The sequence below is a fragment of the Macaca nemestrina genome, chromosome 7, assembly GCF_043159975.1.
Source record: "Macaca nemestrina isolate mMacNem1 chromosome 7, mMacNem.hap1, whole genome shotgun sequence".
In the NCBI taxonomy this organism is placed as follows: Eukaryota; Metazoa; Chordata; class Mammalia; order Primates; family Cercopithecidae; genus Macaca; species Macaca nemestrina.
Window position 1 is genome coordinate 161,429,046 of NC_092131.1, and position 23,931 is coordinate 161,452,976.

Genomic DNA, 23,931 nt, shown 5'->3' on the forward strand with positions numbered 1-23,931 from the left:
AAATCAGCGCTGTGCTGACTTCAGGTCTAACCCAGTGCAGTCCCAGTAGTGAGGCCACATATGCTTGCATCACCACACTGCCACCTACAGGTGGCTCAGGACAGAGAGAGAAAGTGACTTCATTTGTTTGGGAGAAGTAAGGGAAGAACAAGAGTCTCTGCCTGGTAATCTAGAGTATTTTTCCAGATCTTAGCCAAGACTACTAAGGCAGTACCTCTGAGTCTGCAAAAACCACAGCGTCATTGGGCTTCGGGCCCAAGTCTCAAAGCCAGACTGTGAAGATTACAGTAAATACCTAACTCTTCAATACTCAGACACCGACAAATATCTACAAGCATCATTTCCATTCAGGAGAACATGACCTCACCAAACAAACTAAATAAGTCACCAAGGGCTAATCCTGGAGGAACAGAGATATCTCTGACCTTTTAGACAGAAAATTCAAAATAGCTCTTTTGAGAAAACTCAGATTCAAGACAAAAGACAAAAAAAGAATAAAAAATGAAGCACACCTACAGGATCTACAAAATAGCCTCAAAAGGGGGAAAATCTAAGAGTTATTGGCCTGAAAGAGGAGGTAGAGAAAGAGATAAAGATAGAAAAATTTTCAGAATTAGCCATCTAAAAAATATGAAAGAAAACAAAAATAAAAAAGCTTACTCAAAGGAAGAAATAATATCAGAGAACTTTCCAAACCTAGAAAAAAATAAATAAATTTTCAACTACAAGAAGGTTATAGAACACCAAGTGAATTTAACCCAAATAGGACTACTACTAATAATCAAACTCCCAAAGGTCAAGGTTAAAGACAGGGCCCTAAAAGCGGCAAAAGAAAAAAAAAACAAATACCATACAAGGGAGCTCCAATATGTCTGGCGGCAGACTTTTCTGTGGAAACCTGGAAACCTTACAGGCAAGGAGAGAATGCCATGACTTGGCCGGGCGCGGTGGCTCAAGCCTGTAATCCCAGCACTTTCGGAGGCCGAGGCGGGCGGATCACAAGGTCAGGAGATCGAGACCACAGTGAAACCCCGTCTCTACTAAAAATACAAAAAAAAAAAATTAGCCGCGCGCGGTGGCGGGCGCCTGTAGTCCCAGCTACTCAGGAGGCTGAGGCAGGAGAATGGCGGGAACCCGAGAGGCGGAGCTTGCAGTGAGCCGAGATCGCGCCACTGCACTCCAGCCTGGGCAACAGCGTGAGACTCCGTCTCAAAAAAAAAAAAAAAAAAAGAGAATGCCATGACATATTTAATGTGTTCCTTGTCATCCCATTCTTTCCTTGCTTGTAAGGTTTCCATTGAAAAGAAAGAAGGACCGGCCGGGCGCGGTGGCTCAAGCCTGTAATCCCAGCACTTTGGGAGGCCGAGACGGGCGGATCACGAGGTCAGGAGATCAAGACCATCCTGGCTAACACGGTGAAACCCCGTCTCTACTAAAAAATACAAAAAACTAGCCGGGCGAGGTGGCGGGCGCCTGTAGTCCCAGCTACCCGGGAGGCTGAGGCAGGAGAAGGGCGGAACCCGGGAGGCGGAGCTTGCAGTGAGCTGAGATCCCGCCACTGCACTCCAGCCTTGGCGACAGAGCGAGACTCCGTCTCAACAAAAAAAAAAAAAAAAAGAAAGAAAGAAGGACCTTCTGAGACAAACAAAAGCTGAGGGATTTCCTCAACACCAGACCTATCCTACAAGAAATACTAAAGGGAGCTCCTCAATCTGAAAGAAAAGAATGTTGACGAGTATAATGAAATCATCTGGGCCAGGTGCAGTGGCTCACGCCTGTAATCCCAACACTTTGGGAGGCCAAGGCGGGCAGATTACCTGAGATCAGGAGTTTGAGACCAGCCTGGTCTACGTGGCGAAACCATGTCTCTACTAAAAATACAAAAATTAGCTGGGTGTGGTGGCGGGTGCCTGTAATCCCAGATACTCAGGAGGTTGAGGTAGGAGAATCTCTTGAACCCAGGAAGTGGAGGTTGCAGTGAGCCAAAATCGCACCACTGCACTCCAGCCTGGGCGACAGAGACTCTGTCTCAAAAAAAAAAAAAAAAAAAAAAGGAAAGAAAAAGAAATCATCTGAAGGTACAGAACTCACTGGTAATAGTAAGCACACACACAAAAAGCACAGAGACACATATAACAGAGACAAAGAGACACATTTAACTTATAAAGATGCACATAGACTTAACATAAAGGGATGGAAAAAGATATTCCATGCTAATGGAAACCAAAAGAGAACAGGAGTCACTATACTTATATCAGACAAAATAAATTTCAAGACTGTAATGGTGGTATGTAGACTACTCTTAGTCTTAAGTAGAAAGACTAAATAATGACCCAGGCTGGGTGGCTCATGGCTGTAATACCAGCACTTTGGGAGGCCGAGGCGGGTGGATCACCTGAGGTCAGGAGTTCAAGACCAGCCAGGCCAACATGGGAAAACTCATCTCTACTTTTTTTTTGAGACAGAGTTTCACTCCTATTACCAAGGCTGGAGTGCAATGGCACTATATCAGCTCACTACAACCTCTCCCTCCAGGGTTCAAGCAATTCTCTGCTTCAGCCTCTCAAGTAGCTGGGATTACAGGCACCCACCACAATGCCCAGCTAATTTTTGTATTTTTAATAGAGATGAGGTTTCACCATCTTGGCCAGGCTGGTCTTGAACTCATTACCTCATGATCCACCCACCTTGGCCTCCCAAAATGCTGGGATTACAGGTGTGAGCCACCATGCCCGGCCTTAACTACAACTTTTCAAGACATAGATAGTACAGTAAGACAAAGAGAAACAAAAAGTTAAAAAGCAGGGAAATAAAATGAGTGTAGACTTTTTATTTTCTTTTTGTGTGTTTATATATGCAATCAGTGTTGTCATTAATTTAAAATAATGGGTTGTAAGACAGTATTTGCAAGCCTCATAGTAACCTCAGATAGAAAAACATACAATTGATACACAAGAAATAAAAAGCAAGAAATTAAAGCATACCACCAGAGAAAATTACCTTCACTAAAAGGAAGACAGGAAGGTAGGAAAGAAGGAAGAGAAGATCGCAAAACAACCAGAAAACAAAGGTAAGAGTAAGTCCCTACTTATCAATAACATTGAATGTAAATGGACTAAACACTCCAATCAAAAGACACAGAGTGGCTGAATGGATATAAAAACAAGACCCAATGATCTCTTGCACACAAGAGACACATTTAACTTATAAAGATGCACATAGACTTAACATAAAGGGATGGAAAAAGATATTCCATGCTAATGGAAACCAAAAGAGAACAGGAGTCACCATACTTATATCAGACAAAATAGATTTCAAGGCCAGGCGCAGTGGCTCACACCTGTAATCCCAGCACTTTGGGAGGCCGAGGCGGGTGGATCACGAGGTCAGGAGATCGAGACCATCCTGGTTAACACGGTGAAACCCCGTCTCTACTGAAAATGCAAAAAATTAGCTGGGTGTGGCAGCGGGGTCCCAGCTACTTGGGAGGCTGAGGCAGGAGAATGGTGTGAACCCAGGAGGCGGAGCTTGCAGTGAGCTGAGATCACGCCACTGCACTCCAGCCTGGGCAACTGAGAGAGACTCCATCTCAAAAAAAAAAAAAATAGATTTCAAGACAAAAACTGTAAGAACAGACAAAGAAGGTCATTATATAATGATAAAGGTGCCAATTCAGCAAGAGGATATGATTATTAATATATATGCACCGAACACTAAAGCACCCAGATTTTATAAAAGCAAATATTATTAGAGCAAAAGAGAGAGATAGACCTGAATACAATAATAGCTGGACAGATCTCCTAGACCCCTTTTCTCCCAGACAGAACATCAACAAAGAAACATTGGACTTAATCTGCACTATAGAAAAAATGGACCTAACAGATATTTATAGAACATTTCATCCAATGGCTGCAGAATATATTCTTCTCCTCAGCACATAGATCATTCTGAAGGATAAACCATATATGTTAGAACACAAAACAAGTCTTAAAACATTCAAAAAATTGAAATAATATCAAGCATCTTCTCTGACCACATTGGAATAAAACTATAAATAACAACAGGAATTTTGGAAAATATATACAGATATTGAAATTAAACAATATGCTCCTGACAGTGGGTCAATGCAAAAATTAAGAAGGAAATTGAAAAATGTATTGAAATGGATGATAATGGAAACACAACATACCAAAACCTATGGGATACAGTGAAAGCAGTACTAAGAGGGAAATTTAAAGCTATAAGTGCCTACATCAAAAAATAAGAAAAACTTCAAGTAAATAACCTGATGATACATCTTAAAGAACTGGAAAAGTAATGCCCAGGCATTGGCCTGTAATCCCAGCATTTTGGGAGGCCAAGGCAGGTGGATCACCTGAGGTCAGGGGGTTAAGACCAGCCTGGCTAACATGGTGAAACCCCATCTCTACTAAAAATACAAAAATTAGCTGGGCGTGGTAGTGTGTGTGTGTAATCCCAGCTACTCGGGAGGCTGAGGCAGGAGAATCCCTTGAACCCAGGAGGCGGAGGTTGCAGTGAGCTAGGATTATGCCATTGTACTCCCACTTGGGCAAAAGAGTGAGACTCCGTCTCAAAAAAAGGAAAAAAGCTCTGGAAAAGTAAGAGCAAACTGAACCCACAGTTAGGAAAAGTAAATAAATAAATAATAAGGATCAGAGCAGATATAAATTAATTTGAAATGAAGAAAACAATACAAAAATCAACAAAACAAAAAGTTGTTTTTTTTGAAAAGATAAAACTGACAAACCTTTAGCCAGACTAAGAAAAAAAGAGAGAACCAAGTAAGTAAAATCAGAGATGAAAAAGGAGACATTACAACTGATATGGAAGAAATTCAAAGGATTGTTAGTGGCTTCTATGAACAACTATATGCCAATACATTGGAAAATCTGGAAGAAACAAGTACATTCCTAGGCACATACCACTTATCAAGATTGAACCATGAAGAAACTTAAAACCTGAACAAACCGGCCGGGCGCGGTGGCTCAAGCCTGTAATCCCAGCACTTTGGGAGGCCGAGACGGGCGGATCACGAGGTCAGGAGATCGAGACCATCCTGGCTAACACGGTGAAACCCCGTCTCTATTAAGAAATACAAAAAACTAGCCGGGCGAGGTGGCGGGCGCCTGTAGTCCCAGCTACTCGGGAGGCTGAGGCAGGAGAATGGCGTAAACCCGGGAGGCGGAGCTTGCAGTGAGCTGAGATCCGGCCACTGCACTCCAGCCTGGGTGACAGAGCGAGACTCCGTCTCAAAAAAAAAAAAAAAAAAAAAAAAAACCTGAACAAACCAATCACAAGTAATGAGATCAAAGCCATAATAAAAATTCTCCCAGCAAAGAAATGCCTGGGGCCCAATGGCTTCACTGCTGAGTTTTACCAAACATTTAAAGAAGAATTAATACCAATCTTACTCAAACTATTCCAAAAAATAGAGCAGTAGGGAATACTTCCGAACTCATCCTACTGCCGGGCACGGTGACTCATGCCTATAATCCCAGCACTTTGGGAGGCTGAGGTGGGTGGATCACCTGAGGTCAGGAGTTCAAGACCAGCCTGGCCAACATGGGGAAACCCCATCTCTAATAAAAATACAAAAATTAGCCGGGTGTGGTGGCACATGCCTGTAATCTCAGCTACTCAAGTCATCTACCCACCTCAGCTCCCCAAAGTGCTGGGATTATAGGCTAACCCCTGGTGTTTTGATAACACCTTTTCTCTAAGATCTAGAACAAGATAAGCATGCCCACTTTCAGCACTGTCATTCAACATAGTACTGGAAGTCCTAGCTATAGCAATCAGACAAAAGAAAGAAATAAAGGGAACCCAAAATTGAAAGAAGTCAAATTATTCTTTTTGCAGATGATAGGCTTTTATATTTAGAAAAATCTAAAGACTCCACCACAAAACTCAAATTCAGTAAAGATAAACAAATTAAGTAAAGTTGCAGGATTCAAAATCAACATACAAAAGCAGCAGCATTTCTTTCCTTTTTTTTGAGGCAGAGTCTTGCTCTGTCGCCCAGGCTGGAGTGCAGTGGCATGATCTCGGCTCACTGCAACCTCCACCACCTGGGTTCAAGTGATTTTCCAGCCTCAGCCTCCCAAGTAGCTGGGATTACATGTATGCGCCACCACACCCAACTTATTTATTTATTTATCTATTTATTTATTTATTTCTGAGACGGAGTCTCGCTCTGTCACCCGGGCTAGAGTACAGTTGTGCAATCTTGGCTTACTTACTGGACCCTCTGCCTCCTGGGTTCAAGTGATTCTGCCGCCTCAGTCTCCCGAGTAGCTGGGACTACAGGCGTGTGCCACCATGCCTGGCTAATTTTTTTGCATTTTTAGTAGAGACAGGGTTTCACCATGTTGGTCAGGCTGGTCTCGAACTCCTGACCTCGTGATCCGTCCGCCTCGGTCTCCCAAAGTGCTGGGATTACAGGCACGAGCCATTGTCCCCGGCCAAGCAGCAGCATTTCTATATGCCAACAGTGAACATCTGAAAAGGAAATCAAGAAAGTAATCCCATTTACCACAGCTACAATTAAAATAAAATACCTAGGGCCAGGCGCGGTGGCTCAAGCCTGTAATCCCAGCACTTTGGGAGGCCAAGACGGGCGGATCATGAGGTCAGGAGATCGAGACCATCCTGGCTGACACGGTGAAACCCCATCTCTACTAAAAAATACAAAAAACTAGCCGGGCGAGGTGGCGGGCGCCTGTAGTCCCAGCTACTCAGGAGGCTGAGGCAGGAGAATGGCATAAACCCGGGAGGCGGAGCTTGTAGTGAGCCGAGATCTGGCCACTGCACTCCAGCCTGGGCGGCAGAGCGAGACTCCGTCTCAAAAATAAATAAATAAATAAAATAAAATAAAATAAAATAAAATACCTAGGAATAAACTTAACCAAAGAAGTGAAAACTCTCTGCAATGAAAACTATAAAACACTGATATGGCCGGGTGCGGTGGCTCACGCCTGTAATCCCAGGGAGGCCAATTTGGGAGGCCGAGGCGGGTGGATCATGAGGTCAGGAGATTAAGACCATCCTGGCCAACATGTTGAAACCCCATCTCTACTAAAAATACAAAAATTAGCTGGGTGTGGTAGTGTGCACCTGTAGTCCCAGCTACTCGGGAAGCTGAGGCAGGGAAATTGCTTGAGGCCAGGAGGTGGAGATTGCAGTGAGCCAAGATCATGCCACTGCACTCCAGTCTGGGCGACAGAGCAAGAATCTGTCTCAAATAATAATAATAATAACAACAACAACAACAATAACAACAACAACCAGGCTGGGCATGGTGGCTCACACCTGTAATCCCAGCACTTTGGGAAGCCAAGGCAGGTCGATCACAAGGTCAGGAGATCAAGACTATCCTGGCTAACACAGTGAAACCCCGTCTCTACTAAAAATACAAACAATTAGCTGGGTATGGTGGCACGTGCCTGTAGTCCCAGCTACCTGGAAGGCGGAGGCAGGAGAATCACTTGAACTCGGGCGGTGGAGGTTGCAGTGAGCTGAGATTGTGCCACTGCACTCAATCCTGGGCAACAGAGCAAGACTGCATCTCAAAAATAATAATAAAAATAATAACCAGAATATATAAGGAGCTGAAACAATAGACAAGAAATCTAATAATCCAATTAAAAATGGGCAAAAAGGGCCGGGCGCGGTGGCTCAAGCCTGTAATCCCAGCACTTTGGGAGGCCGAGGCGGGCGGATCACAAGGTCAGGAGATCGAGACCACAGTGAAACCCCGTCTCTACTAAAAATACAAAAAAAAAAATTAGCCGGGCGCGGTGGCGGGCGCCTGTAGTCCCAGCTACTCAGGAGGCTGAGGCAGGAGAATGGCGGGAACCTGGCGGAGCTTGCAGTGAGCCGAGATCGCGCCACTGCACTCCAGCCTGGGCAACAGCGTGAGACTCCGTCTCAAAAACAAAAAGAAAAAAAAAAAAAAAATGGGCAAAAAATCTGAATAGGTATTTCTCAAAAAACATACAAATGGCAAACAAGTATATGAAAAAGTACTCAACATCATTGATCCTCAGAGAAATGCAAATCAAAACTGCAATGAGAATCATATCACCTCAGTTAAAACGGCTTTTATCTAAAAGACAGGGAATAATGAACGCTGGCAAGGACCTGGGGAAAAGGGAACCCTTGTACAATGTTGGTGGGAATGGAAGTTTATATAACTACTATGTACAACACTCCGGAGGTTCCTTAAAAAACTAAAAATAGGCCGGGCGCAGTGGCTCATGCCTGTAATCCCAGCACTTTGGGAGGTCGAGTCAGGCGGATCACGAGGTCAGGAGATCGAGAACATCCTGGCCAACATGGTGAAACCCCATCTCTACTAAAAATACAAAAATTAGCTGGGCATGGTGGTTCGCACCCTTAGTCCTAGCTACTCGGGAGGCTGAAGCAGAAGAATCACTTGAACATGGGAGGCAGAGGTTGCAGTGAGCCGAGATTGCATTCCTGCACTCCAGCCTGGTGACAGACCAAGACTCCATCTCAAAAAAAAAAAAAAAAAGGCCGGGCGCAGTGGCTCATGCCTATAATCCCAGCACTTTAGGAGGCCGAGGAGGGCGGATTACAAGGTCAGGAGATGAAGACAACGGTGAAACCCCATCTCTACTAAAAATACAAAAAATAAACTAGCCAAGCGTGGTGGCGGGCGCCTGTAGTCCCAGCTACTCGGGAGGCGCCTGTAGTCCCAGCTACTCGGGAGGCTGAGGCAGGAAAATGGCGTGAACCCAGGAGGTGGAGTTTGCAGTGAGCCAAGATCGCGCCACTGCACTCCAGCCTGGGCGACAGAGCGAGACTCCGTTTCCAAAAAAAAAAAAAAAAAACAACAACAACAACTAAAAATAGAGCTACCATATGATCGAGCAATTCCACTGCTAGGGGTATATCCAATAGAAAAAAAAAAAAATCAGTATATCAAAGAGATATCGGCACTTCCATGTTTATTGCAGCACTATTCACAATAGACAAGATTTGGAAGGAACCTAAGTGCCCATCAACAGACAAATGGATAAAGAAAATGTGGTACCTACACACAGTGGAGTACTATTCCGCCAAAAGAAAGAATGAGATCCTGTCATTTGCAACAACATAGATGGAACTGGAGGTCATTACAGTAAATGAAATATGCCAGACACAGAAGGGCAAACTTTACATTTCTCACTTATTTGTGGGCACTAAAAATTTAAATAATTGAGGGCCAGAGCAGTGGCTCATGCCTGTAATCCCAGTACTTTGGGAGGCTGAGGCAGGCAGATCACGAGGTCAAGAAATCGAGACCAACCTGACCAATATGGTGAAATCACGTCTGCACTAAAAGTACAAAAAGTTAGCTGGGCATGGTGGCAGGCACCTGTAGTCTCGGCTACTTGGGAGGCTGAGACAGGAGAATCACTTGAACCTGGGAGGCGGAGGTTGCAGTGAGCCGAGATCACGCCACTGCACTCCAGCCTGGCAACAGAGCAAGCCTCCGTCTCAAAAAATAAAAAAATAATTAATTAATTAATTAAATAAAATTTAAATAATTGAACTTATGGAGAAAGACAATACAATGATGGTTACCAGTGACTGGGAGGGTAATGGAGATAGAGGCGAGTGTGGATGGTGAATGAGCACAAAAAATACAGTTAGGGCCGGGCGCGGTGGCTCAAGCCTGTAATCCCAGCACTTTGGGAGGCCGAGGCGGGTGGATCATGAGGTTAGGAGATCGAGACCATCCTGGCTAACATGGTGAAACCCCGTCTCTACTAAAAATACAAAAAAAAAAAAAACTAGCCGGGCGTGGTGGCGGGCGCCTGTAGTCCCAGCTACTCGGGAGGCTGAGGCAGGAGAATGGCGTGAACCCGGGAGGTGGAGCTTGCAGTGAGCCGAGATGGCGCCACTGCACCACTGCACTCCAGCCTGGGAGACACAGCAAGACTCCGTCTCAAAAAAAAAAAAAAAAAAAATTCCGTTAGATAGAATGAATAAAATCTAGTATATCATAACACAAGGTGATTAAAAATTTTAACAAATAATTGTATGTGATACTAAGTTTAGCATAAAAACAGGTTTTAGACAGAATCAGCTTATATGTCATGAAATCTCTATACTTAGCCATGGACAACAATATTTTCCATCTTAGTCCATTTTCTGTTGCTTGTAACAGAATACCTAAAACTCAGTCATTTATAAAGAAACAAAAATGTATTTCTTACAGTTCTGGAGGCTGAGAAGTCCAAGGTTGATGAAACACATCTGATGAGGGCCTTCTTGCTGATAGGGACTCTGATGGGGATGCCTGTTGGCAGAGGGCATCACAGGTTGAGGGGGTTGAGAGTGTTAGCTCAAGTCTCTTTTCCTTTTTTTTTTTTCTTTTTTTTGTGGGGGACAGGATTTCACTCTCATCTAGACTGGAGTGCAGTGGCATGATCTTGGCTCACTGCAACCTCTGCCTCCTGGGCTCAAGTGATATTCCCACTTTAGCCTCCCAAGAAGCTGGGACCACAGGCATGCACCACCACACCCTTCTAATTTTTTTTTTTTTTTTTTTTTTTGAGACGGAGTCTCACTCTGTCGCCCGGGCTGGAGTACAGTGGCCGGATCTCAGCTCACTGCAAGCTCCGCCTCCCGGGTTTACGTCATTCTCCTGCCTCAGCCTCCCGAGTAGCTGGGACTAGAGGCGCCCGCCACCTCGCCCGGCTAGTTTTTTGTATTTTTTTAGTAGAGACGGGGTTTCACTGTGTTAGCCAGGATGGTCTCGATCTCCTGGCCTCGTGATCCGCCCGTCTCGGCCTCCCAAAGTGCTGGGATTACAGGCTTGAGCCACCGCGCCCGGCCTAATTTTTGTATTTTTTGTGCAGATGGGGTTTTGCCATGTTGCCCAAGCTAGTCTCAAACTCCTGAGCTCAAGCGATCCCCCAACTCGTTCCTCGGCCTCTCACAATGGTGGGATTACAGGTATGAACTACTGTACCTGGCCCTCTCACCCTTTTTTTTTTTTGAAACGGAGTCTTGCTCTTGTTCAGGCTGGAGTGCAGTGGTGTGATCTCAGCTCACTGCAACCTCCACCTCCCGGGATCAAGAGATTCTTCTCCCTCAGCCTCCCAAGTAGCTGGTACTGCAGGCAGGTGACACCACATCCAGCTAATTTTTGTATTTTTAGTAGAGACAGGGTTTCACCATGTTGTCCAGGCTGATCTTGAACTCCTGACCTCACATGATCTGCCCACCTCAGCCTCCCAAAGTGCTGGGATTACAGGTGTGAGGCACTGCACCTGGCCAGCCTCTCTTCCTCTTCTAAAATAGCCACCAGTCCGACTCCCATAGTAACACGTTAATCCATTCATGAGGGCACAGCCCTCATGACTTGAATCACCTCTTAACGGCCCCACATTTCAATACTGGCACATTGGGGATTAAGTCTTAAGCGTTTTGGAGGGGACAAAACATTCAAATCATAGCAGTTGCTTTCTCATAACATTGATTCCTGCAATAATGCTGTTCTGATAATGTGAATGTCAGTTGTGTTTACAATAAAGTATATGAATAAATGTGTTAAGGTTTCATTAATAACAATTAATAAAATGTGTTTATGTTACACTATATAAGAGCTGCTATGTAGAAGTCTCTTGTGTTTGGTTAGTGCAAGTCTGAACACCTTACAGAGCTCCAGTAAAGGTTTGACCCAGGAAAAGATTTTAGACAGAATCTGCTTATGCATTGTGAAATCTATGTATTTACCCATAGACAACTGTGGTGGCAAACCACAGTTCAAGAGATTCTCCTGCCTCAGCCTCCTGAGCAGGTGGGACAGAGGCATGCGCCACCACGCCCGCCTAATTTTTGTATTTTTAGTAGAGATGGGGTTTTACCATGTTGGTCAGGCTGGTCTCAAATACCTGACCTCGTGATCCGCCCACCTTGGCTTCCCAAAGTGCTGGGATTACAGGCGTGAGCCACTGCGCCCAGCCATATCCTGGGGATTAAAATCTCTTACATCATTTTTTTTTTCCCTAAATATTTCTGGTGAAATATTTTTAAAGGAGTGAAATGTGTATTTTTGCCTCTTGGGATTTATTCTGTCATTTAGTCTAAAGACCTTCTTCAGCTAAGTGTAATTATTCTCAGCTATAGGTCCTACCAGGCTCAGTCTGATTTGTTATTTATGTTCCTTTTCTTTTCTGTTTTTCTGGAGACAGAGTCTCACTCTGTCCCCCAAGCTGGAGTGCAGTGGTGCCATCTCGGCTCACTGCAACCTCCGCCTCCCAGGTTCAAGCAATTCTCCTGCCTCAGCCTCCCGAGTAGCTGAGACTACAGGCAAGCACCACCACACCCAGCTGATTTTTTGTATTTTTAGTAGAGATGGGGTTTCACCATGTTAGCCAGCATGATCTCAATCTCCTGACCTCATGATCCGCCCGCCTTGGCCTCCCAAAGTGCTGGGATTACAGGCGTAAGCCACCATGCCCAGCCTTACTGTTCCTTTTCACAAACTTTAGAACTGAAGAAAATTTTAGGCCAGGTGTGGTGGCTCACACCTCTAATCCCAGCACTTTAGGAGGCCAGTGTGGGTGGGTTACTTGAGCCCAAGAGTTTGAGACCATCTTGGGCAACATGTTGAAATCACATCTCCACAAAAATTAGCTGGGGGTGGTAGTGTGCATTTGTAGTCCCAGCTATTTGAGAAGCTGATGTGGTAGGATTGCCTGAGCCCAGGGAGGTCAAGGCTGCAGTAAGCCATGATCGTGATACTGCACTTCAGCCTGAGTGACAGAGACCCTGTCTAGAAAAAAAAAAAAAAAGAAAAAATTTTAGAAGCAAACATATTAGTGCCGGGAATCAATCTCTTGCCCCACAAGTATTTTTTATTTGTGGAGCAATCACCTTCAAACTCTTGTTCTTCAAGTCTGATCTGGATCTTTGGGGCTGAGCTCTGTTATGAAGTCATGTTCTACGAAACAGTAATAATCTCATTTTCTTATTGACTAAGAAAGACATACATATTTAAGACTGGGCACAATGACTCAGGCCTGTAATTCCAGCCCTTTCGGAGGTTGAGGCGAGAGGATCATTTGAGCTCAGGAGTTTGAGACCAGCCTGGGCAACATAGTGAGACTTGGTCTCTCTCTCAAAACAAAAACAAAAACAACATAAATATTAAAAAACAAACAAACAAAAAAACAGATTAGGAGAAGAATGAGTGATAAAAAACATTACTTAGAATCAAATATATTGGGCCGGGCACAGTGGCTCACGCCTGTAATCCCAGCACTTTGGGATGCTGAGGCAGATGTATTACCTAAAAAAATAAAAGTATCATCTTTTTTTTTTTTTTTTTTGAGACAGAGTCTCGCTCTGTCGCCCAGGCTGGAGTGCAGTGGCCAGATCTCAGCTCACTGCAAGCTCCGCCTCCCAGGTTTACGCCATTCTCCTGCCTCAGCCTCCCGAGTAGCTGGGACTACAGGCGCCCGCCACCTCGCCCAGCTAGTTTTTTGTATTTTTTAGTAGAGACGGGGTTTCACTGGGTTAGCCAGGATGGTCTCGATCTGCTGACCTCGTGATCCGCCCGTCTCGGCCTCCCAAAGTGCTGGGATTACAGGCTTGAGCCACCGCGCCCGGCCAAAAGTATCATCTTAAGTACTTGTTAAAAGAATGAAAATAGGCTGGGCACAGTGGCTTATGTCTGTAATCCCAGCTCTCTGGGAGGCTGAGGTAGATGCATCAACTGAGGTCAGGAGTTCGAGACCAGCCTGGCCAACATGGTGAAACCGTCTCTACCAAAAATACACAAATTAGCTGGGTGTAGTGGCGCACACCTGTAATCCTAGCTACTTGGGAGGCTGAGGAAAGAGAATCGCTTGAACCTGGGAGGTGAAGGTTTTGGTGAGCCGAGATCAGCCACTGCACTCCAGCCTGGGTGACACAGCAAGACTTTGTCTCAAAAAAAAAAGAATGAAAATGAGCTAGGTACTTACTATCACAAGTTAGAAAAAGAATAGCAAACTGGGAGCAGTGACTGACACCTGTAATCCCAGCAATTTGGGAAGCTGAGATGGGAGGATCTCTTGAGTCCAGGAGTCCGAGACCAGCCTGGGAAACATAGTGAGACCACATCTCAAAAACAATGATTTTTTTTTTTTTTTTTTTTTTTTTTTTGAGACGGAGTCTCGCTCTGTCGCCCAGACTGGAGTGCAGTGGCGCGATCTCGGCTCACTGCAAGCTCCGCCTCCCGGGTTCACACCATTCTCCTGCCTCAGCCTCCGGAGTAGCTGGGACTACAGGCGCCCGCCACCACGCCCGGCTAATTTCTTTTTGTATTTTTAGTAGAGACGGGGTTTCACCGTGTTAGCCAGGATGGTCTCGATCTCCTGACCTCGTGATCCGCCCGCCTCGGCCTCCCAAAGTGCTGGGATTACAGGCTTGAGCCACCGCGCCCGGCCTTTTTTTTTTTTTTTTTTTTTTAGATGGAGTTTCGCTCTTGTTGCCCAGGCTGGAGTGCAATGGTGCAATCTTAGCTCCCTGCAACCTGTCTCCCATGTTGAAGCGATTCTCCTGCCTCAGCCTCCCAAGTAGCTGGGATTACAGGCATGCACCACCACGACAGGCTAATTTTGTATTTTTAGTAGAGACAGGGTTTCTCCATGTTGGTCAGGTTGGTCTCAAACTTTCGACCTCAGGTGATCTGCCCACCTCAGCCTCCCAAAGGGTTGGCATTACAGGCATGAGCCACTGTACCCACTTGGGTAAAAAATTTTACCCAAGACAAAAATTTTTTTAGAGACAGGGTCTTGCTATGTTGTGTAGGCTGGATTTGAATTCCTGGCCTCAAGCAACCTGCTTGAACTTGGCCTCCCAAACTGCTGGTATTACAGGTGTGAGCCATTGCACTTGGCCTAATCTCAGTTTTGAAAAGGTAGGTGTCTCCAGAGGAAGGTTTCTTTGGTATATCTTCAAAGGTCTACTGGATAAATGCTAAAATACTCTTTATAAAGAAACACTACTCACAAAAGATTTCAAGTAATACACTTATTTTAATAGTACAAAATGTAATCTGCTTTCCAACCAATGAAAGAAAAACTTTCAAAAAATTTATGAAACCAGTCAATACCTTGAACAAAGAAAAACGCAAATAACTAAGTAAATATTACAATTATGTACTCCAAACCCCAAAAAACAGAGACCATCATTACAAGCCAAATCTTTTTTAGAGTTGGTTGTTGCAGGTTACTAAAATGCATAAAACAAAATCTCTAATTTTCAGACTTACAGAAAAGAAATAAAACAACTCCAATAAGAAAGCTAACTTAAGTTTCATGGGAAGCAGATCATATTGATGACTTTAAAATGTTTTTCAAGGAGTTTACGGAACAGACATCTATATCTTGATTTTTATGGCAAATGAGATTTGTATTGACTTTTGAAGCTTATGTGTCTTTTGACATATCGTTCAGAAGAAAAAACCAATCAAGAGGGACAATAACATTCAGGGGACCCACAGGACTTTAACCTGATCTGAAAACATAAAGCAAAATTTTGAGACAAATTAGTTTAAAAATGCAAATGTATTTTGGTTTAGAATTAAATATTAAACAAAAATTATCACAATTAGGATGTGACTGAAGTTTGAGTAAATTTTTGTCTACTTCATACATCGTATTGGTCATTTAATAATGTGTATGACAAGGGTATGACATCAGAAAACAAAACTTACAGCAAGTCTATTATTACTGCTAGAAATTGATAAAACTAGTGTTTTGGATGTGACATTGTTTGATGTGTCATTATTTAATAAAATAAAATAGAAAATTTTGCTGTAAAACATTCTTCAGAAAGACGGAAACTGCCTAGGCAAGTGAGTATCTATATATCTCAATGAATTTCTATATACATCTCCTTACTACATCACAAGCACAAAAACATTAATATATTTACATGTATGTACTAGACAAAAATGAATTAACTTTCCCTAGAAAAACTACACTTATTAAGAAAACATTGCTGGGCATGGTGGCTCACACCTGTAATCCCAGCACTTTGAGAGGCTGAGGCAGGCAGATCACAAGGTCAGGAGATTGAGACCATCCTGGCTAACACAGTGAAACCCCACCTCTACTAAAAATACAAAAAATTAGCCGGGCGTGGTGGCGGGCACCTATAGTCCCAGCTACTCAGGAGGCTGAGGCAGGAGAATGGTGTGAACCCGGGAGGCGGAGCTTGCAGTGAGCTGAGATCATGCCACTGCACTCCAACCTGGGCAACAGAGCAAGACTCCATCTCAAAAAAAAAAAAAAAAGAAAAAAGAAAAAAAAAAAAACATTAATAGACACCATAGAATAAAAAGCAAGGCCCTCAACAAAAAAAAGGCAACCATTTCAATAGCTGAGTGCTATTGCTTTTTCTCTTTTTTTGAGACAGGGTCTTGCTCTGTTGCTTAGGCTGGAGTGCAGTGGCACGGTCTCAGCTCACTGCAACCTCTGCCGCCTAAGCTCAAGTGATCCTCCTGCCTCAAGCTCCTGAGTAGCTGGGACCACAGGCACAAGCCACCATGCCTGGCTAATTTTTGTATTTTTTGTAGAGGTGGGGTTTCGCCATGTTTCCCAGGCTGGTCTTGAATTCCTGGACTCAGGCTATTCGCCCACTTTGGCCTCCCAAACTGCTGGTATTACAGGTGTGAGCCACCGCACCCAGTCCTACTTTCTCTTAATAGCATTTTAGTAATGGAGAAAAAGGATAAAAGTTTGTAGAAAGATACATCTCTACTCCAGAAATATCTGCTAGGCAGAAGCCAGGCAACCTAAAAATCATAGCTCTATCTATTTATGGGAAAATGGCTCATGTTTTTGTCAGTGGTAACACTTCTTCTTATACTTAAAAGTTAATCCTTAGGGTTTGTACTAAAGCAGAAAGCACTAGTTTAGTTAGGAGACATTTTTCCTAAGTGTCCTATTACTTAAACCTTTGGTACAAAGATGAGTAAGTTGACAGTAGGCTATGAGGCCTACTATCCAGACTTCATCACCATCATTCTGCAGAAATCTAAAAAACATACAGATTAACTATAACATCATCAGAAGGAATTTTACTCAGCTTGTAATGACCTAAAAACAAAGGCTAAACAGCTATGGGACCCTGAAATAATATCAAGTACATTCCGCTTGGTTGTTCCAACGGTGGTCAAAGGGTCTAGTGGTAGAAATGGCAGTCCTGAAACAGATCTTGGTAAATTTGCTTGACCACATTCTTCAGGTAGTTGTTCTCCAGTGGCACTTTAGATAGAATGGCAGCAATATCATCTTGGCTGGAAAGAACAAAGGTTAATCAATTTTTTTTTTTTTTTTTTTTTGCAACGGAGTCTTGCTCTGTTGCCCAGGCTGGAGTGCAGTGGAACAATCTCAGTTCACTGCAAGTTCCACCTCCCGGGTTCATGTCATTCTCCTGCCTCAGCCTCCCGATTAGCTGGGACTACAGGTGCCTGCCACCATGCCCGGCTAATTTCTGTATTTTTAGTAGAGATGGGGTTTCACTGTGTTAGCCAGGATGGTCTCCTGACCTTGTGATCTGCCCGCCTTGACCTCCCAAAGTGCTAGGATTACAGGCATGAGCCACCGCACCTGGCCAGGTTAATCAATTTTTTAAAAATCTTACACTTGTCTCCAACTGAGTGGAATTTATGTTCTTGGTCTCTCAGTTTCCTAGGAAGCACAAATGAGCATTTCTGGAAATAACCAGATGTCCAGTTTGAAATGGGATTCCAAAACAGGGCCTAAGAACCAATTCTATATGTAATTGTGAAGTATCTTTACCTAGCTACTTTTGTTGGTCATAAAAAATGTTAGTCTTGGTGTTTGCTGACAAATATAAGGTGAGCACATTTTATTTTATTTTTTTGGGAGGACAGAGTCTTGCTCTGTCGCCCAGGTTGGAGTGCAGTTAGTGGCACAATCTAGGCTCAAGGCAACTTCCATCTCCCGGGTTTACGCCATTCTCCTGCCTCAGCCTCCCGAGTAGCTGGGACTACAGGCGCCCGCCACCTCGCCCAGCTAGTTTTTTGTATTTTTTAGTAGAGACGGGGTTTCACCGTGTTAGCCAGGATGGTCTCGATCTCCTGACCTCGTGATCCGCCCGTCTCGGCCTCCCAAAGTGCTGGGATTACAGGCTTGAGCCACCGCGCCCGGCCTCGAACTTCTGACCTTGTGATTTGCCCACCTCGGCCTCCCAAAGTACTGGGATTACAGGTGTGAGTCACCACGCCTGGCCAAAAACAAAGGGTTTCGTCATGTTGGCCAGGCTGGTCTCAAACTTCTGGCCTCAAGCGATCTGCCCAACTTGGCCACCCAAAGTGCTAGGATTGCCGGGCGTGGTGGCTCAAGCCTGTAATCCCAGCACTTTGGGAGGCCGAGACGGGTGGATCACGAGGTCAGGAGATCGAGACCATCCTGGCTAATATGGTGAAACCCCGTCTCTACTAAAAATACAAAAAAAAAAACTAGCCGGGCGAGGTGGTGGGCGCCTGTAGTCCCAGCTACTCGGGAGGCTGAGGCAGGAGAATGGCGTAAACCCGGGAGGCAGAGCTTGCAGTGAGCTGAGATCCGGCCACTGCACTCCAGCCTGGGCGACAAAGCGAGACTCCGTCTCAAAAAAAAAAAAAAAAAAAAAAAAACAAAAAAACAAAGTGCTAGGATTACAGGCATGAGCCACCATGCCCGGCCTAGGTGAGCACATTTTTAACATCTGTTATCTTCCAATCTGTCAGCAGTGTATCTAAAAAGTCACAGAATACATCACAGTCTAGGAGGAATGAGACATTTTTAGGTCTGGTTCCACAGACTCTGTTTTGAGACAGCCTGGTTCTGTCACCCAGGCTGGGGGCCAGTGGCATGATCCTGGCTCATCGCAACCTCCACCTCCCAGGCTCAAGCAATCCTCCCACCTCAGCCTCAAGATTAGCTGGGACTACTCACCACCACACCCAGTTAATTTACATATATTTAGTAGAGGCAGGGATTCGCCATGTTGGCCAGGCTGCTCTCGAACTCTTGAGCTCAACTGATCCACCCACCTTGGCCTCCCAAAGTGCTGGGCTTACAGACATGAGCCATCATATCTGGCCCTAACTTTCTGTTTTTTTTGAGACGGAGTTTCACTTTGTCTCCCAGGCTGGAGTGCAGTGGTGTGATCTTGGCTCACTGCAACCTCTGCCTCCCAGGTTCAAGCAATTCTCTGCTTCAGCCTCCCCAGTAGCTAGGATTACAGGCATCCACCACCACGCCTGGCTAATTTTTTGTATTTTTAGAAGTGGGGTTTCACCGCTTTGGCCAGGCTGATCTTGAACTCCTGACCTCGTGATCTACCTGCCTCAGTCTCCCAAAGTGCTGGGATTACAGGTGTGAACAACCGTGCCCAGCCAACTCTGTTTTTTTTTTTTTTTTTTGAGATGGAGTCTGGCGCTGTCGCCCAGGCTGGAGTGCAGTGGTGCGATCTCGGCTCACTGTAAGCTCCGCCTCCCGGATTCACGCCATTCTCCTGCCTCAGCCTCCCAAGTAGCTGGGACTACAGGAGCCCACCACCTCGCCCGGCTAGTTTTTCGTATTTTTTAGTAGAGACGGGGTTTCACCCTGTTAGCCAGGATGGTCTCGATCTCCTGACCTCATGAGCCGCCCGTCTCGGCCTCCCAAAGTGCTGGGATTACAGGCTTGAGCCACCGCGCCCGGCCCAACTCTGTTTTTAAGGTCATAAAAGTTGTTTACATATTATCTGTACTAAGCTAATGGTGAGTTTTTTCCTTCTTGATTCATGTTTTAGGTTGAAGTATTCAAAAAGTGAAGCAGGCACAAAAGAATAGACCAGTGGTCTCCAGCATCCACTGGAGATAGCAATGAAGGTCACTGACTTTAAGAAAAAATTCTTCGCCTGTAATCCTAGCACTTTGGAAGGCTGAGGTGGGCAGATCACTAGGTCAAGAGATCGAGACCACCCAGGCCAACATGGTGAAACCCCGTATCTACTAAAAATGCAAAAATTAGCTGGGTGGGTGTGGTGGCGTGTGCCTGTAAATCCCAGTTACTCGGGAGGCTGAGGCAGGAGAATCACTTGAACCCGGGAGGAGGAGGTTGCAGTGAGCCGAGTTTGCGCCACTGCACTCCAGCCTGTTGACAGAGTGAGACTCCATCTCAAACACACACACACGCATACACACAATCTTCAAAATGAACTCAAGAGAACTGATATTTAGCTCTCACTATGGTCCACTGATTTGCTGACCACTTTGAGGAATCCTTCAAATAAAATGAACATTAAAAAGTAGTCCAGAGTCTTACCCTGTTGGCCCTTTACTCACCTAGTGTTCCCAATATGATTCTGAATGGTGGAAGGTAATGGTACAGATGGATAATAGGCTGAGAGAGACAAAGTTATTTCAAACTTTGCAAATGCTGCAGAGCTAGAGAATAAAAGTCTCAATCTGTAAAAGACAAGATCCACAATTAAAAATGCAACACAATAACAGCATGAAACACAATTTTTTTTTTTTTTTGAGATGGAGTCTAGATCTGTCTCCCAGGCTGGAATGCAGTGCACCATTTTGGCTCACTGCAACCTCCACCTCCCAGGTTCTATCGATTCTCTCAAGTAGTTGGGATTACAGGCGCCTGTCACCACATCCAGCTAAGTGTTGTATTCTTAGTAGAGACAGGCTTTTGCCAATGTGGCCTCAAACTTCTGACCTCAAGTGATCCGCCTGCCTCACCTCCCAAAGTGTTGGGATTACAGGCGTGAGCCACTGTCCCAGCCCAATTTCATTCAGTTTTTAACTGGCATGTCCAAGTTAGGTATACATTATTTCTTTTCCTTTTTTTCTTTTTTTTGGAAACGGAGTCTCACTCTGTTGCCCAGGCTGGAGTGCAGTGGCGTAATCTCGGCTCACTGCAACCTCTGCCTCCCAGGTTCAAGCAATTCTCCTGCCTCAGCCTCCTGATTAGCTGGGACTACACATGTGCACCACCACACCCAGTTAATTTTTGTATTTTCAGTAGAGATGGGGTTTCACCTCATTGGCCACATTGGTCTTAAATTTCTGACCTCAAGTAATCTACCTGTCTCACCTCCCAAAGTGTTGGGATTACACGTGTGAGCCACTGTCCCAGCCCAATTTCATTTTCTTTTCACACTGGCATGTCCAACCAAGTTAGGTATATATTCTTTCTTTTCTTTCTTTCTTTTTTTTATTTTGAGACGGAGTCTCACTCTATCACAGGCTGGAGTGCAGTGGCGCGATCTCGGCTCACTGCAACCTCCATCCTCCGAGTTCAAGCGATTCTCCTGCCTCAGCCTCCCAAGTAGCCGGGATTACAGGTGCCTGCCACTGTGCCCGGCTAATTTTTTGTATTTTTAATAGAGATGGGGTTTCACCATCTTGGCCAGGCTGGTCTTGAACTCCTGACCTCGTGATCCACCCACCTTGGCCTCCCAAAGTGCTGGGATTACAGGTGTGAGGAGATGGAGTCTTTTTGTGCCCAGGTTGGAGTGCAGTGGCGAAATCTCGGCTCACTGCAAACTCCGCCTCCTGGGTTCAAGTGATTCTCCTGCCTTAGCCTCCTGAGTAGCTGGGACTACAGGCGCCCACCACCATGCCTGGCTAATTTTTGTATTTTTAGTAGAGACAGGGTTTCACCATATTGGCCAGGCTGGTCTTGAAGTCCTGACCTTGTGATTCGCCCACCTCAGCCTCCCAAAGTGCTGGGATTACAGGAGTGAGCCACTGTGTCAGTTGTTGACCAAGTTGACCAAGTACTTACTGTATATATATATTCATTTAATAAATTGTTGACCAAGTACTTACTGTATATATATATTCATTTAATAAATTGTTGACCAAGTACTTACTGTTGGGTTGAACTGGATTCTCCCAAATTCATATGTTGAATTACAAACCCCTAATACCTCAGAAAGTGACCTTATTTGGAAACCTGGTCGCTACACAAGTAATATGTTAAGATGAAGTCCTTCTAGAGTAAGGTGGGCCCCTAATCCACTATGACTAGTGTCCTTATAAAAAGGGGAAATGTGGATGCAGACATGCACAATGAAAGAACACCACGTGAACATGAAGGGAGGTTATGCATTTACAAGCCAAGGAATGCCAAAGATTGCCAGCAAACCACCAGACATTGGGAGAAGGCATGGACAGATTCTAACAGCCCTCAGAAAGAACAACACTGTTTACACCTTAATCTCAGACTTCCAGCCTCCAGAACCTGTTGTTTAAGGTACCCAATTTGTAGCACTCTGTCATGGCAGTCCTTGGGAACTAATACACTTACTCAGTATTATTAACATCTATGTTCATTAGGTTATAATTTGGTCCCCATCTCTTTAAATACTCAATCTCCTCTCCGAGGAGTCTGCAATGGTGCACTACCAGTGAGAATTCTTCAAGCATCTAGAAAAAGTGGGAAAAAAAATCCAATGAAATTATGAAAACATTTCAATGCTTAGTGGCTCACTTATAACTAACTCAAAAAAGTTAAACAACTGAATACATTTATCATTTCAGGGTCCACTATCATTTATGTAAAGTTTCAGTTCTGCTTTTTTTTGGAAAGATATCACAAATTTTCCTTTAAATACTTCAATTAGGCTTTACCTTGGGTACCTGATGTTGGGTTCTACATGTCTTCTTCCAGGATTCCTTTTCCTCAACGTACTGGAAAATAAGCTTATGAACTAAAAGGGAGGAAGGAGGAGCTTGATCCTCTGGGGAAGGAAAAAAAAGCAAAAGCAGGTTAATATTTATGATACATGTATTTTATATAAGCAAAAAATACTATATTATATAAGCTAGAAATACTCTAAACACTACCAGGTACATAAGTATTCTGTCCCTTTTTTTTTTCTGGAGTCTCCCTTCTCCCTCTGTCGCCCAGGTTGGAATGCAACGGCATGATCTTGGCTCACTGTAACCTCTGCCTTCCCAGTTCAGGCAATTCTCGTGCCTCAGCCTCCTGAGTAGCTGGGATGACAGGCATCTGCCACCATGCCCGGCTAATTTTTGTATTTTTAGTAGAGACAGGGCTTCACCACGTTGGTCAGACTGGTCTTGAACTCCTGACCTCAGATAATCCACCCGCCTTGGCTTCCCAAAGTGCTGGGATTACAGGCGTGAGCTACGGCACCCAGCAATCCTGGCTTTCTTTAATACCTAAGTGATCCTAGACACAACACTTAAGTTTTTTGATCTGTAGTTTCCTAATTTGTAAAATGGGGAACAAATCGCGTGGACTTCATAGTGTTAAGTAATACACATGCCTGATACAGACTAAGTGCCCATAATAGTAATTTTTAAATTATGAAAATAGCTACTATTAATCATTGCTCAAGACCTAGTAATCATTTTTTTTTTTTTTTTTTTTGAGACTGAGTCTCGCTCTGTCGCCCAGGCTACAGTGCAGTGGAGCGATCTTGGCTCACTGCAAGCTCTGCCTCCTGGGTTCACACCATTCTCCTGCCTCAGCCTCCTGAGTAGCTGGGACTACAGGCGCTCGCCACCATGCCTGGCTAATATTTTTTGTATTTTCAGTAGAGACGGGGTTTCACCGTGTTAGCCAGGGCGGTCTTGATTTCCTGACCTCGTAATCCACCTGCCTCGGCCTCCCAAAGTGCTGGGATTACAGGCATGAGCTGCCGTGCCCCGGCCTGTAATAATTTTTTTTTTTTTTTTTGAGACGGAGTCTCGCTCTGTCGCCCAGGCTGGAGTGCAGTGGCCAGATCTTGGCTCACTGAAAGCTCCGCCTCCCGGGTTTATGCCATTCTCCTCCTGCCTCAGCCTCCCAAGTAGCTGGGACTACAGGCGCCCGCCACCTCGCCTGGCTAGTTTTTCTGTATTTTTTAGTAGAGACGGGGTTTCAC

The 23,931-nt window shown here is 44.7% G+C and overlaps 1 protein-coding gene across 3 annotated transcripts in view; it reads right to left on the reverse strand.

Moving 5' to 3' along the window:
• Positions 1 to 15,033: 15,033 nt before the first annotated feature.
• Positions 15,034 to 23,931, reverse strand: part of LOC105493188 (kinetochore scaffold 1) — a 76,620-nt gene continuing 67,722 nt past the window's right edge. For all 3 annotated transcript variants that reach the window (XM_071067090.1, XM_071067089.1, XM_071067088.1), the window contains exons 23-26: positions 22,670 to 22,779; positions 22,347 to 22,465; positions 20,366 to 20,488; positions 15,034 to 17,326 (exon numbers count right to left, since the gene is read on the reverse strand). In XM_071067090.1, coding sequence (XP_070923191.1) covers positions 17,212 to 17,326; positions 20,366 to 20,488; positions 22,347 to 22,465; positions 22,670 to 22,779 — 467 coding nt within the window. In that variant the 3' untranslated portion in view covers positions 15,034 to 17,211. The remainder of the gene's footprint in view (positions 17,327 to 20,365; positions 20,489 to 22,346; positions 22,466 to 22,669; positions 22,780 to 23,931) is intronic.